Source organism: Apostichopus japonicus, chromosome 9, assembly GCF_037975245.1.
Source record: "Apostichopus japonicus isolate 1M-3 chromosome 9, ASM3797524v1, whole genome shotgun sequence".
Classification (NCBI taxonomy): Eukaryota; Metazoa; Echinodermata; class Holothuroidea; order Aspidochirotida; family Stichopodidae; genus Apostichopus; species Apostichopus japonicus.
Window position 1 is genome coordinate 18,091,698 of NC_092569.1, and position 15,307 is coordinate 18,107,004.

The 15,307-nt window shown below is 33.5% G+C and overlaps 1 protein-coding gene across 1 annotated transcript; it reads right to left on the reverse strand.

The window, feature by feature from the left end:
• Nucleotides 1–4,345: 4,345 nt before the first annotated feature.
• Nucleotides 4,346–14,386, reverse strand: LOC139974239 (fibrinogen-like protein A). The gene is made up of 8 exons (XM_071981249.1): nt 14,282–14,386; nt 11,036–11,081; nt 9,655–9,824; nt 8,818–9,082; nt 8,010–8,224; nt 7,443–7,749; nt 6,699–6,966; nt 4,346–5,081 (listed from the first exon to the last, which is right to left on the reverse strand). Exons 1-5 carry the CDS (start codon nt 14,369–14,371, stop codon nt 8,172–8,174), a joined length of 624 nt encoding a protein of 207 aa, XP_071837350.1. The 5' UTR covers nt 14,372–14,386; the 3' UTR covers nt 4,346–5,081; nt 6,699–6,966; nt 7,443–7,749; nt 8,010–8,171.
• Nucleotides 14,387–15,307: the final 921 nt, after the last annotated feature.

Sequence of the window (15,307 nt, forward strand, 5' to 3'; positions counted from 1 at the left end):
TTTCTTCTGTTCTTGATGAAGTTTTAATACATTACGTTTTCACACATATTACGGAATATTACATGTAACGGTAGATTTGATAAAACGATACAGCGACCAGTACAAGGTGATATGCAGTTATAAACAGTTTGTTAAAATCCTTAATTTTATTACATTATCAAATCTAGTGAACTGTTGATATTGATACTCTAATATTTGAACTGCTTGCGTTATTTCTTACACCAAAATAAATGTAATTATGATTGTTTTTTTAATTTACTAGATTAGTTGCTTGAATACTTTTATTGAGGTATTTTATTGCTGACAAAACTTGGATATATACTTTCGAAAAAGTTTAGGTGTTTTTTTTTTAAATTTGTTCGGTGGCTACGAATGTAATTGAGGAGTAATGAGCTGGATAACCTGATGCCTCCTCTGCCTTACTTTAAGTAACGAAAAGACTCGCTGATATTTCTATTGATTCACACATCAGTCTCGCATATCAGCATCCTTTTAAGCTCCGTTCATTGTACTAATCGATCAATTTGATTGTATTTTTACATGCAAATCACGATAACAACAGCATCATGTATAGACTTTAGACATGTTTTATCATATCTCAGGTTTTTTCAACAGTTGGAGGACCAACTATATTGTAGCTGTTCTTATAGTCACAGTATCCCTTTAAACCAATGCATTATGCGATGAGCAAACACATTTCGTTGGGACGTCATCACTAGTTGCATTAATGAGGTTAAAGCTAGATATGTTTAATATTATGCAATGATAACATCATGTGAAATATAAATGGAAAATAGCTGTTTGAAATCAGAAGATTGAAACGGGATCATTTCTACTGGTTATTCGGATTGTAAATGTTTAAAGTTATATCCGATATTATTTCCTTTTATTTCCCTCTATTTTTCTCCTTTGTTCTATTTTGGTTGCTTGCATTTGCATTTTGGTGCAAAAAAACGTCCCAGAAAAAATTAAGTGAACACATAACTATACCAACGAAACTAATTATCGTGAAAACGTTATGTGATTTTTTGCAGATATTAAGTTTTCTTTCTAGGAACGACAATACATGTTCATCGTCACTCACAGGTGCAGTTCAAAGTCGGTTATTATTTTCAATGCAGTCTGCATTTTCATTTCTGTCTTTTTGTAGCTACATGTGTATCAAAATTTAAATATCTATTTTACGCAGTCCATTTTGTTATGGATGAAAGTTTGTTACAGAATATTCCAATGGTAGAGAATTTGAGACTATATATGCTAACAAAAACAGTTCTATTTTTCAAATGTTAAATTTATAACGCATTGCTTTGTTTACAAGTGACTTGTATTTTACGGATCTTCTATGCAAGTGTTATAAAAGGCTTTGCTTTTTGATTTAGACATTGCTGTTAATTGGATTTGTTTCTAATGTGATGTGATCACAGTGTTTGTTTAACTGGTAGCCAGAGTTGAGAATGTCATTAAACTGCAAATATTCCACTTTGTATATTTTTATCTAACAATATAGACAGAATTCAACGTTAATTTATTGTTTATATATAAAAAGTATTCCAAGTATTACATTACAATATAGTCCGTTTATTAACACAAGTCCCTCGTAGTTCTATCAATCTTCAGCTTATGTAAATACAAAACCTTTCTGTGTCTTGTTTCTTTACTGATAGTTTATTGCTATCTGGATTCCTCTGACCAGCGTGGTTTCTCAAAGTCATGGAACGTATGCAATATTTGAGGATTGTGAATCATTACATTAGGGTAGACTTTAAGTACTCAATTATTTGCACAAGGGAATCACTGTTGAATGAGTTATTTACAGCATAAGTGAAGACGTTTTCTGAAAGAAAGCTTGCCTTGGTGTATTTTGTACATCTTTTGCATAACACTTTCATACTTGAAAGTACAAAATTTGGTTATCATCGTTATGATATGTTCTAGTGAAAGATTTCTAATAAATTACTGCGACAGGTGAAAATACCGTTTATAAAATCTAAGTCATTTCAGGGATATAGCTCTTTCCTTGTTAAATGGAAAGTTTTCATAGAAGAACTAGAACCCGAAGTATAATGTAATTTAGATTATGATAGTTTGTCCATTCATTACGCAAATATATTCATCTAGTAAGCAATCACTGGTACTATCCACCAATATTAGCGTCGTGAGTTGTAGCCTTGGTAATGTAATGTAAATGTAGAGTAATTTGTTTTCATGCAAGGAACATTAATCTTTTATTGTATTGCTTCTTTGAACGCTCGAAATGATGTTACGTCTTTAAACATGTAGCTGCAAGGCACGCCATTTCCGTAGATATATAGGAGTACGTTTCATTGACTTGTAGGCGAATTATTTAACCGACAATACTCATTGCCCTAAACTGGTGTCATAGAACAGCCATTTTCGCAAATTCCAAGTTACATCTATATTTCAAATAAACCGTGTGTCGTTATGCTAATGAAGACGTTTAAGACATATATTTAATTTCTTGTGGTGACAAGTGTTATGTTGAAAATTAGAGTAAGTAATAACATTTCTGAATATCAAAATGCATGCTACAGGAAATTATTTGTAAAGTCCGATACATTGTAGAGTGTCTAGTAGCATCGTAACATAATAGAACAATTACTCATATTTCCACATGTGCAAGACACATGATTGAAATAGAGAAAAGAATTTAAAGAAAGTAGATAATAAATTTAGTTACAGAAACCATCCAAAAATTTGGTAGTATGACCTCATATGGCCATGGGCGTCTATCAAGGGGGGGGGGGGACCGGGCACATGCCCCCCACAGTTCGATCGGTGGAGGACACACTATCAAATGTCCCCCACACATTTGGTAAAAGATAAAATTTGAAAATACACGCGCATGTGTGGGGTCCTGGAAATATAATTAAAGTGGTTTGTCTTGCCATCCTAGTTTCAAATTTCATAGAAATGTGTTCTCGTAGACCAAGCAAAACATTTAAACTGACACAGTCCCTTAGGAAGTGTGTCACGGGTGGCAATACAAAGCATTGTGGTTTAGCATGCTGATGTATGACGACTATTGGCCAAATTTGCGCTAAGCTCACTATACGAACTCTGATCTGGACTGTGCCTTATTAGTTAGTTATATAAATTAATAATAATGGCGTATGAGAAAGTGCACCATTTTGTAGTATGACTTTCAGGACGGCAAGTCGAGAAACTCACATGCAGTCGCGGTGGATAGCTTCCTTCTTCTATATGTCCGGGACATTTTGGGACATCGTTCCTATAGGCTTATATGAGGCCCTGGGGTCATTTCCTTGACCGACTTGGTGCAATATAATGTTCCCTTTTCGAAGTAAATTTATTCACAGATAGTTAGTTGTCATTGGCTTGAACAATTGAGGGGTATTCTGTTCTGAAACATAGGGAAAATGGGGCTGCGATCTCGTAGGTATTGGTATCTGAAATTTTCTTGGGACGCTGCGCGCCAACCGATGGTGGCGCTTCGCTTAGATAGTACTTACGGCCGGACTACTTCAATCAATTACGCCCCTCCCACGTTTCAAATCAGATTGACGCCCCGCATATGGCACATCGTCGTATACCCACCATATAAGAGATACATGAGCCATTACACAATATTGAACCTTTGAGGTTCATTGAACACTTCTCTAACGTTAGTTACTACGATGTTAGTCCAATAGTCTAATATCCTACAAGTTACAAATATTGAAGGGGTGAGTTGTGGAATGATTTTAGCCGTTTCGTCGTGTGTATTATAGCCAAAAGATTCATGTTTTAATATGCCATTTGTCATTTGACCTCGACAATGTGTTCCTATGTGTTCCTTTATGTGGTTAATCACAATGTTTCAGCAGCTCACGTACATGTAGCAAAGCCATCGGGTAAAGTATTCATTGCATTTTATCACAATTTGTAATTTGACGTTATTCCCATCAAAATTTGAAGTCCGTCTGGCTTACAGTTTAAAAGAGTTAAAAATAAGGTTTTTGGACAAAATGTGGCCAAGTGTGACCGCTGATCCAATCGACAACGTGATCTTTATAGTTTAAATTATATTTGACTTTGGCAGTCTAGTATCTTATATGGGCAAAATGGTTTTTCATCACGAATTAATGTTATGTAAGGTACCCCACATACAAACACTAATGCACAGCTCTCAAAAGCAATCCTGCCTACCAAGGTAGAACTTGTAATAGTTAGGAACATAGTGGTAACTTACACGATCTCAAGTGAAAACATAAATATGACTTATCAGTTTCGGTCTGCATTTTATTCGGAACACCGTTACAGAGGGATGTGTCTTAATTTATCATATTTACAAAGTGACTAAAAGAAACAGAATTCACAAAAAGCGTTGTTGTAACTATATGTAATGGTGATTGAACTTCTCATACGTTGATATGAATCAGTTGAATTACATTAGATGTTAGACATGTGGCAATATACTCCGAACTATCAAAAGGAAAAAGAAGAGACTAATGCAAAGTTTTTACATCCTTGTAAATGTCGTCATGTACATTTCCATAGATAAGGTAGAGTGATTTGACATGGCTTTAACTCAATCACGTCCGTTATCCAGGCTTTTTTCTTTTCATGGTCCTTCACTCTTTCATTGTTCTGTTACAGTTAACCTCACTGTCAAATGTATTCAGATAGTTTGTTGTTATCTCATTCCATGTTGTCTTTTAAGAAAAAATGTCATGCATAGAAATTTCGAGTGCTCACAATAAGGGAGACGTTTTCAGATTTTGGTAACACTTTTTTGTTAAATTATCTTTCACAGTAAAAATGTAGACACAATATTCACTTTGTTGATAACTTTATTTCTGAATCACGTCATCAGGATCGAGGTCGTATCTTCATTTCCGTCGACTGTATGTTGTTATTCCCTCCAGGGAAATAATACCAATAAATGGTATAAGATCCAGTGTATGGTCTATTGAGGTCACAATAAGAAGAACAATAATAATAACTGTACCACCATGCGGATTTATAATTAGCGGCATTATTAGAAGAACAATCATCGTTGTCACGGTCACGTGTAAAGAATGCTTCTCCATTGTGATAACTATGACCAAGTGCGTTGTAGCCTAGATAAGCAAACAGAAAGAAAAGGGTCAATGAAAGCATTGTCGCAGATTGTATGTATGAAAACTGCAACAAATATAACTCAATGTTAATATATGACACGGAGACTGAATGGTTACGTCATAGAGTAACTAAATGCATCATACAATCGAGTGTGTTTTATTTAAATATTAAGACACCCTTTTACAAACAATGGGCAAGTCGTTCACAGGAAATTAAAATTATTTAGAAGAGCATTTATTTCTAGTCGTATTCATATGTAAAGATAGGCATCAGTTTGTGGGAGTTCAACATGGACCTCATTTACATATTAAAAGAGGGTACACACAGTGAAAGGTTCTTCAAAGTCCTTGTCACCTCATATATTTTACATGTTATAATATTTTAAAAAGAAGTAGTTACAATGTTTTGGATTTTCGTAAATCGGAACTCATTCTTTTAACATGATTTGACTTGATTCAAATCGAAAGACCTCATTTTAATATCAACCAATTGTTTAATAATAGTTTATATAACTGTGATTCGATCCCTACAATTTTGAAAACTTCAGACTTTGACTGGAGTACTTATGTATCTATTTAAGGATTCCAAATATTAGCACAATGATTAAAGCTCCACTTGCGGAAAAATAACCGTTTTATATCTTACGAGGGAGACTTGTACGTAATATTTGGGCATTATAAATCTCTCCATTTTTCTTTGTTTTAGATTTGTCATAAAAATTGGAAAGGTATACTTGAAATAATAATGTTCAGTTACTTCGATATTCTCCCAACTATAACAGAAAAAACAGTGTCCCATTATTGTTTCATTATTGGTTGCAACCAGTAATCGATTTAAAATTATCGCTACATTATTCTAAAAATAAACGTTCTGAAATGAACGACATATTAGTGTAGACATTTATATATTTCATGTTATAGCATGTGATAATTGTTCAATACAATTGTTCATTCTCGAAGTAATAGACTGACTTTGGTACGAATTACTGTGACGATCGATCTTGTATAGCGTGGAACCTTATTGCGAACCATTCGCAGCCATACATTAACTCGTAACAGTGAATTAGGTTTGCAATCAAATAAGTATATCGTCTTTCGACATGTAACTGTTTTCAACGGGTGCGAACTTAAAAGTTTCTGTTTTTCTTTCTTCGGTTTTTTCTTTACTCTGCCTACTGCTATATCTTGGTATATTTCCAAAGACCAGTTAAACACAGCTAAAGACCATAGTCTATGAATCTAACATGTAAACATTATCTATGTGATCTGCATGAGATGGGATATTTGGTTATAGTTGGGTTTCCTTTCTATGTCGAGGCAAACGAATTGAAGAAAGTTTTCCAGATCATAGAATATGGCTACGTCTTATGTGTAGTTTCAGTATTTTCAAGATGTAATTGAACCCGAAAATGAGCACATGATTTTAATATATCTGGACTATCAGTTCTTGATAGTCATGATAAGTCTATTATAAAATCTAAGTATTTGTAATCTCTAATATAGCACGTTGAAAAATTAGAATTGCTCTGAATAGTTGCCAAGTGCATCCGTTATGATGATCATATGCACATCAGATTGTAGAATGTACTTGGAGAAAGAAGATAAAATGGAACTCACCTGCTGTACTTGAAGAGTCATAACCACTGATACTTAGTCTGAAATTAGTATCCACATTGCCCATGCTGAAGGAGCTATACTTAGCAAAGTGATATTGGCCAGATTTTGAAAAGAAATCAATCCTTAGCTCATATTGACCTTGGCTCGTCAATGCTGCAAGTTTATCGTTGCCAAGCCAGAAATTGCCGTCGGCAGTTCCAAAACCCTCTCTGTATTCATTCCAATCTCTGTGAAAACTCAAACTACTGTCAACACGTCGCTGGAAAACCTGTAATTATAGTAACACAAACAAAAAGGTAGACGCAACTATATATAAACTAATTTTATTACATTTTAAGATGGTTGCAATTATCCCAGTTGAGATACCCTCAAAAGTCCATTCAGTTTACATGATTGTGTTGTGTTGTGTATAACCCATGGATCTGAAAGGAGTATCATCATGCATAATACTTCTACTTTAAAAAAAAAAGCAGACCAACGTTCGCAAGCCAAAATAAATACACTTAAGACAGATGTTCTCTAGACATACTGGTGTCCATAAACCAAATTAGTATGCAAACAGTTTTAAATTATCCTATTTGTTAAGTTGGCTTTAATCGTTACAAATTAATGATAACATAATATTAGTAATAAATATTTAAGAAATAATAACAGTAACAATTGTGTTTTCATCAGTGACAAAAGAGAAAGAATACAACTTCCTTTCCTTTGTTATCTTTAAAAATGACAATAACAGATACATACCAACCAACCACCTCCATCTGAGACGTCACACATTACTTGAAATGGGTTGCCTGTCCACCCTGCTGGTTGTATAAGTCGAATGCTGTTGGAGTCCTCTGTACTATATGCTTGACAGTCTGATGCAGTAGCCCGATCACATTTGGACCCCGTCTCCAGTGTATCCTACGTTACAGTAACACTGTGATAAGCCTTGTCGTTCCTCACAGTTACCATTGGGACTACACCGGTATGTGTCATCACAGCTCAACAGACCGCTGTTGCAGGAACATCGTTTGGTACAAGAAGGGTTCACATATACTTCACCTTCCTAACGAGATAAAACGGTACGCCTTGTCAAGTAGATGCAAAATAATAATATCCTTCAATGGGAATACTCAATGTTCCAAGTCGAGGTATAACGAGCAGTGCAATAGGTGACATTCCTTCATAAAATTAGAGCAGCTGCAGGGTAAAGATTTAACGTTTTTAAAATGAATCATTTCAAGCACCATAATAACTGTTTTGTTCCGGCTTTTCTTCTCATTGTAAATTAGTTTGATACGTAAACATTTAGGAATGGTATCTTACCGCTAGGACTACTCCTTGACCGTTCTCTGCTTCCTCTATGAAACAACTACAATTCTCTCTAGGTACACAGTCTTCCCCGTCCATCAAGAACCCATCGGGACAAACGCAAGTGGGTGTGCTAGAGCATGATTCGGTACATGTAGGATCGGCACATGAACCTTCTCATTTACACCTGTTGAGAACCTTGTTGGTGGGACACCACTCGATGCATGGGTCTGGAATAGGAATAACGATTAAGCCACGACATCAAAAAGGAAAGCTTGATGGAAAGTGTACGATGATCTATTATCTCAATAACACATCATGTTCATAAATTATCATTTGATATTGTATAAAAATGCGAAACATGCTTCACAGCTAAAACGACATATCTAAATAAACCAATGAAATAAATAGCAAACCGCTCTCTGCCCTTACTAGATGAACAAAATACATCGATTTATGAAGAAACTAAGTCTGAGCTAAGTGCTTGATAGCAGTGGCCAACAACGTGCTCATGAAAGTAAAGTTACATGCTGCAAAATGAATATTAAATATTACTACGAGCTCATTCATCTAAAGGTACCTTGGTTAATGGCATGGATGTAAGGTTGGTTCAGGTGGGAAGTATATCGTTAGTAAGCGAAACATTCCCGCTCTGTATCACACCGCAGGTCAAACATATTAATATCATCGAATTATTGAAACATGTGTGAACGGCAAAAATCGCAATATTTTAATTTCACTGTTTAACGGTTATCAAACATATTAAATGTCACTTCGGGCGAGTAACGTGTCCAGATAAGAAGTTCAAGGTTTAATAACCCACCTGTTGTTCCGGTATACTCTCCGGTGCTAACCAGTTTGTAATGACTGAAGCTGTCACTGATGCGGAAAGTTTCATACGTCACGAAGAATGAACAACCGGATTCTGTAGTTATATCCATGCGTAGCTGATATTTCCTCTGATTGGTGATGTAGGATATCTTCTCATTGCCGAGCCAAAATTCACGAGCAAGGAAACCAAAACCGTTTTCATATTCGTCCCACGTACGGTTGAAGTTGATTGAATTATCCTCTCGTCTCTGTATGACCTGTTGAAATAATTTGAGACATAAAAATATCAAACTGATTGAATTGCAAGACCGTTAGTTATTACCTGTAAGACAAGTGTGAAACAAAAGAAAGGCAAAACTATACTGAAACATGGAACAAACAACCTGCAGGAAGAGAAGAATGAGATAATATAAACAAATTGAAATCACTTACAAACCACACCAAATGTATATTGATGAGAATACTATATAAATATTACCAATATATGAGTTGTGTCATCTTCGGCAATTTAGTATTCTTATTGAAGTCAGGAATATGTGGAAAGTATTAAAACGTATTGGAAAACCATGTAGGAATATAAGTATGGTGCTTTTGACTGCTTTTGCGAAAGAGCATGACAGATGATTCGACCAACCTCTTTTTGTAAGACATAAATATGGTGTAAAGCTTGCCGAGCCCAATGTAACATCAAACTTATATTATTACATCATAATGATATGAAAAGTTCTGTAGTATGAGAAATGTATTATTTCAACAAGAATAATTTCAATTGTGGTGACAAATCTTGCAATGTAAATACAATATTCACAGTATAAAATACAACACCTACCGTCCATCCACCATCACCTAGACTGTTGTTACAAGATACTTCAAAAGGTTCAGGATAGCCGTCTGGTTTGATGACGTAAACACCATCGTTTCTAGACGATGGACATTGGCTAAGCACTTCATGGCAGTCTCGTGGATATTCAGCACGTTGGTAGAGGAAAAACGATGACGCTAAAAGGAAAAGGTAACACAACATAAGCATAACTTACATCAAGCTAAGAGGTTTCATAACTCCGGAGACACTTGTTTGACAACAGAGATCATATAGCCTACCTTTATTGTTTACTTTGTCAATGTTCACAACCACTTGCGTCATTTCCTGATCACGATATAAAAGTTTTGGCATGGGCAATTACGAAGATGTGATTTTAAAATCTAGTTACTATTACTTACTGGTCTATACTATTTCAAACATTTTCCATTTTTTTTTGTAAATGAAGTCACTCGTTTTATCTTATATCCCTGAAAAATTTGGTAAGTTAAGCATTTGAATATTACATAGCAAATTAAAAACCTCATTTTAAAGGCGATCAATAGTTTTTTTGAGCGAATTTCGTATCCTATACATCATAATTTTCATAAACAAAAAAGTACTAAAGTAAACAAACTTTCTTTAAAAAAAAAATAAAAGTCTTTGAAGTTACAAAGTTCTTATTATACTCACAAATGTTATGTTAACAACATATGATATCTTTGAAGATACTTCCCAAACGATTTTTATATCGTATACGTTCATAATTGTTTGGCTATTCTCCAAATTTTATGATATAGTTGTATCTTAAAGACGGACAATATTACTTTCACTCGTCTTTGGAAATTAGCTTGTGGTTGGGGCAATGGGGAAGGAGAATGGAGAGGGGAGAGGATATACGGGTAAGAAAATGCTACAACGTTGTTAACGTTTTGAAGTTTTTAATATGATAGAAATTAACATGATAGAAATGCTACAATGTTGCTATAACGTTGCTACAACGTTGTTAACGTTATGAAGTTTTTAATATGATAGAAGTTAACATGAAACATTCTTTAGAATTAACATTCTTTAGAAATTAACATTCTTTGAAATTAAAAGTCTTTGAAGTTACATAGTGCTTATTATACTCACAATAGTTATGTTAACAACATATGATATCTTTGACGATACTTCCCAAACGATTTGTATATCATATACGTTCATAATTGTTTGGAAATTCTCAAAATGTTATGATATAGTTGTATCTTAAATAAAAACAATATTATTTTCACTCGTCTTTGGAGATTAGCTTGTGGTTGGGATAAAGGGGAGGGAGAGGGGAGGAGGGAGAAGGGAGAGCAGCTAAGGGTAAGAAAATGCTACAACGTTGTTAGAGTTTTGAAGTTTTCAATATGATAGAAACACTTACTTAACGTTTGGTCTCCGTAGTCACTAATGCTCCTTTGACGTTCCGGCTAAAATAAGGTCAAAAATATGTATTAACAATGATCGTCCAATAAGTACAGTGTGCAATTATATAGTAAAATATGTCAACGTTATATTTTTCTTATTTTCCATTGTCTTATGTTAGGTTAGTCCAACTTTTTATTTTATTTTCTCATGTATCAATTGCAACATTTCCCATAGCTGCTTGTTATTTTAGGACAAGTTAGAGTAGAGTTATTGACGCAGTCATGTATCTGTATTAGTACATAGCTGTCGTTTATTGAAGACAAAAAGAAAAACAATATAGATACGACAAAGTTTGGTTGAGTTGTAGAGGAGTATGACAATAAGTATGATACACAGTTTTAATTTTTACGTGAATTCAGTTGAATATTGAAGATTAAAAGTTATCCGATAAATATGGCATTTCTCTCAGTACAAAACACAAACGATGAAAGTTAAGGTTTGAGTTTAGCATTGTCTTGAAAACATATTTTGTTTTGTTTTAATATCCCATATATTCAGAGTGTTTTTATGCCCATCAATTTGTTCTAGACAATGAACATTTACTATATGCCCAGTAGGTTATCACGTTCTTGATATGACTTTTATAGTTTAAAACATTTTTTTTAAGGAGACCTATTGGTTAATAAAGATTTGGTTCTAATGTATAATAACGTAATAACATAATTATATAAAAGAACCGTTAGAATCTTCATAATAACATATTTTTCTTGTAAATTGTTTAATTTAATTAATTCACATGAAACAAGTTGATATAAATACTTTGCAAATTTCACATCTGCATTATGTATTCGCGAATTTGGATTAAATTGAAATTGTTCTTTGTACTAGCAATGAAAAAAATATATAACCTTTACACACATTAAATGATCGGGGTTATTAATAGAGCAAATTCTCTTTTGATATCATGCAGCTGTTTGGGATAAATCTGACAAAGATGAAAATTTGTGGCAACAATGAACTAACAACGACATCAGCGATTAAATCAATTGACAATTCTTACAACAGCAACGTTTAGATGAGTAAAGTTAGTATATCTTTTGATTTTCTTTATTGCCATTGTTCATTTACATTAATTGAGTATACAACCTAAATAAATTATACTAGTTAAGTAGTTAATTTAGTCGACAGCGTATTTAATGTAACGGAATTAGAACAATTTTCTTTAATCGACTATGCATCTTTAGAACTTACGAAACATTCTTTGAAAAGGTAGATTTAAACATGTTTGCCAGCCACCGAGAACGCTTTTTGATATTACAAAGAACAAAATGTACACAATACGCTAATCGATTGACGTTTATTGCAGCGGTTCGTTAACCTTTAGTTTTTCATCGTTAACTTTAGAGAAGAAACTACCTCTAAGAAAATGCTATCACTATTTCGTAATTTGACTAAGTATTTTGTAGAATTGTTAGCTTAAACATTGTCCTTTAAATTTTGAAAAACGTTGTCTGGGCATAGACGACAACAGGCATTTATCAATTATCCTGTAACTAAAGTAACTGTTCATGACATTAAGGTTGACTTAATAATGAGATAACAAAATGTATTGTCTTATAACTAAGAGTTGACTTGAAAAAATGACTTGAACACTTATTCTAAGTTCAAAAGCAGGCATCCTGTGTAATGACTTTTTCAATAAAATTGTTCACAGAAAAATTAAAAAAAAAATCATTAACTACTTCGATACGCTATCATGATATTTCGACAAGTTTTCTAAGTTCAAGAGTTGGCATCCTGAGCAATGACTTTTTGCAAAAGACTACAACGGTACATTATCATGATTTTCCAATAAAGTAAATCAAGAAGAATTTGGGTGACAGAATATTAAACTGCGTTCCCAGAGACAGAATGGACTATTGTTTTAGAAAGATTGTGTGTTTCACCAAATAAGTGAAACTCAAAGAAAATGGCTCTTTCATATCCACTGGGTGTTTGTAAGATAAAGTTAAAGTTTTCAAGAAGGCATATGTTCGTCAAAGCTGAATATTCTCAGATATCTATTCAAAATCGCACCGCCTGAATCTTCGATATCTCCAAATGACGGACAGAAAAAGTACTGTTGCTTTTTTTTTTGACTCGTTAGTAAATGTTAGCAAACCAAATCTGCGTTGTCAAGATTTCTCTTTTGTTGAATATTTTGTAACATTTTCATGATGCGAAATAGCGGAATTTAAATGTATGTACATCAACATATTAAAACAACGTGTCAGAAGTAAAGTCAAAAGTTGTTTCCTATAATTAGCAGGTGTCTACGAAAAAGTCTAGACTTTTCAAAGTAAATTCAGTTTATGGGTCGGATCGGGATTTTCAAGATTAAAGAAATTTATTGATTAAAGCACTTAATCATAACTAATCTAAGTTTAAAAATTACAACGTAAGAATTTGGTAAGATAACAATGTTTGTTGTGTAAAGAAAATGTCGTTGAATAGTATTTATTAATTAGATTATCGGTTGGAGCATTACAGACATACTTTAGTAAGACAAGTAGACACATAGGTCATTGCTTTAACGTTCTAAACCTCTTCAATTCATTTTGCTGTTAGATTAGCCTATATAAAAGCAACGATTTTCTGTTTATGGTATTTATAGGTATATTATTTTAATATTGAATTTTTCCTTCTATTTCCTCCGTGTCTGTCAAAATATAACGTTTCTATAACAACGAAAAGCGCAATAATTCAAGTATATTAAGTACAAATTACGGCTAACGAAGATACTCCGCATTTGTTTTATTTTCAACAACAATATATTTTTCTGTTCACAGTTTATCTATATTTCGCAAATTAAATTTATATGAATTGATGATATGTACTTCAATTGAAAGAATCCGTTTGATGGTTTCTTGAACAGAGTCATTATTATAGAAATTAAGGGAATAATGTAAAATATACTCGTTTGGTAAATGTGTTCTATACTACTGTTTGATTAACTAATAGAAAACTCAAAACGCGAAACGATAAACTAACAACCAGTATGTGTGACTCAATCAAATTCGACTTTATAATTACTTTTAGTTAGCATTTTTGAAGTAATATTTTTAACTCTTAGATAAATCAAGTGAAAGTAAATTACCAAAGGAGAGTGTAAGAAGGTTTAACATCGCAGATCGAAAACAATCAATTGAGTTCTGCTTAAACATCGAAATGGTAACTTTGCAGATGTTACAACTGAAATATAAAAGTAAAGGAAAAAACTTACCCTTTCTTGAGAAGACACGCTGCTGGAAATAAAAATGATGAGAAACAGAGAGGTTAAACCTCCACGATGTCTTCTAAACAAGTACATCATTGTACAAAGTTACCTCTTGCAGTATAAGGTTGGAATGAATGTCAAATCCATAATGCTGCAATTAAGCCTGATACGAAATGACCCGGAATGATACAGTGGTGCTAGGCATCCATTCTCATACTGATTAGTCTAGGCATATTATTATATTAGTATTCCTGTCAGGGGCAGTCGATGTGGCTCGCGTGGTTATGTTCAGATGTCACGGCACCATTAGAGTACGGTACAAGTCAATGCCTTAAAAGGTATTGAAATGATGCAAGACCATACGTCATGTTTAGTTTTCATTTCTTGGCATCGTTAAGCTAAACAATATGACATATAATGACAAATAAATAAGTATAACGGTTTCGCAGAGTTGTCAGTATTGCTGTGACATAACCAACCAAGTTACCAATCAAATTGGTTTACAAAACCCTCAAAAAGGTCTCAGAAGAGTGGGATCAAGTCCCCTCCCCTTGCTCCTTGTAATCCCGCCAATACAGTGGAATGAGGTATAGTAAACTAGCCAAGGAATTTACAATCCATCTGACAAGATCTCAAAGATGTCAGATTTGAATTATTAGATCTCTTTTCTTAATTCGGAATCCATATTTGATCATTATATATGTGACGTATTAAAACCTAAATTAATAGCGATTCTCACGGTAATAATTCCCCCATCGATGATTCTTAACTTGATATTTTTCTTCTACTTGAAACAGGCACAAACGGTACTATAAATTACATAATTTCTTTTCGAAATAGGAACCTAATTATTTGTAGTTGCCATTTCTATCAACAAAAATAGCAATTTTGTTTACATAATTTATCAAAGCTTTAAATATTTCATTGTATGTTTTTTTTTTCACTAACTGTTTTGTTTAGTCTTTTATTTCTGTTTACTTTTTGATTTGACAACTCTATCAAGCCGATGAAAAGAACTTTATATATCGGATA

What these genes read in the sequence shown, in the direction of transcription:
- LOC139974239 (XM_071981249.1), bottom strand. Translation starts at nt 14,371, where the DNA reads ATGATGTACTTGTTTAGAAGACATCGTGGAGGTTTAACCTCTCTGTTT. An exon ending in GCGTGTCTTCTCAAGAAAGG is followed by an intron (nt 11,082 to 14,281) that starts GTAAGTTTTTTC and finishes ACCTTATTTTAG; the next exon opens with CCGGAACGTCAAAGGAGCAT. An exon ending in CTACGGAGACCAAACGTTAA is followed by an intron (nt 9,825 to 11,035) that starts GTAAGTGTTTCT and finishes TTTTCCTTTTAG; the next exon opens with CGTCATCGTTTTTCCTCTAC.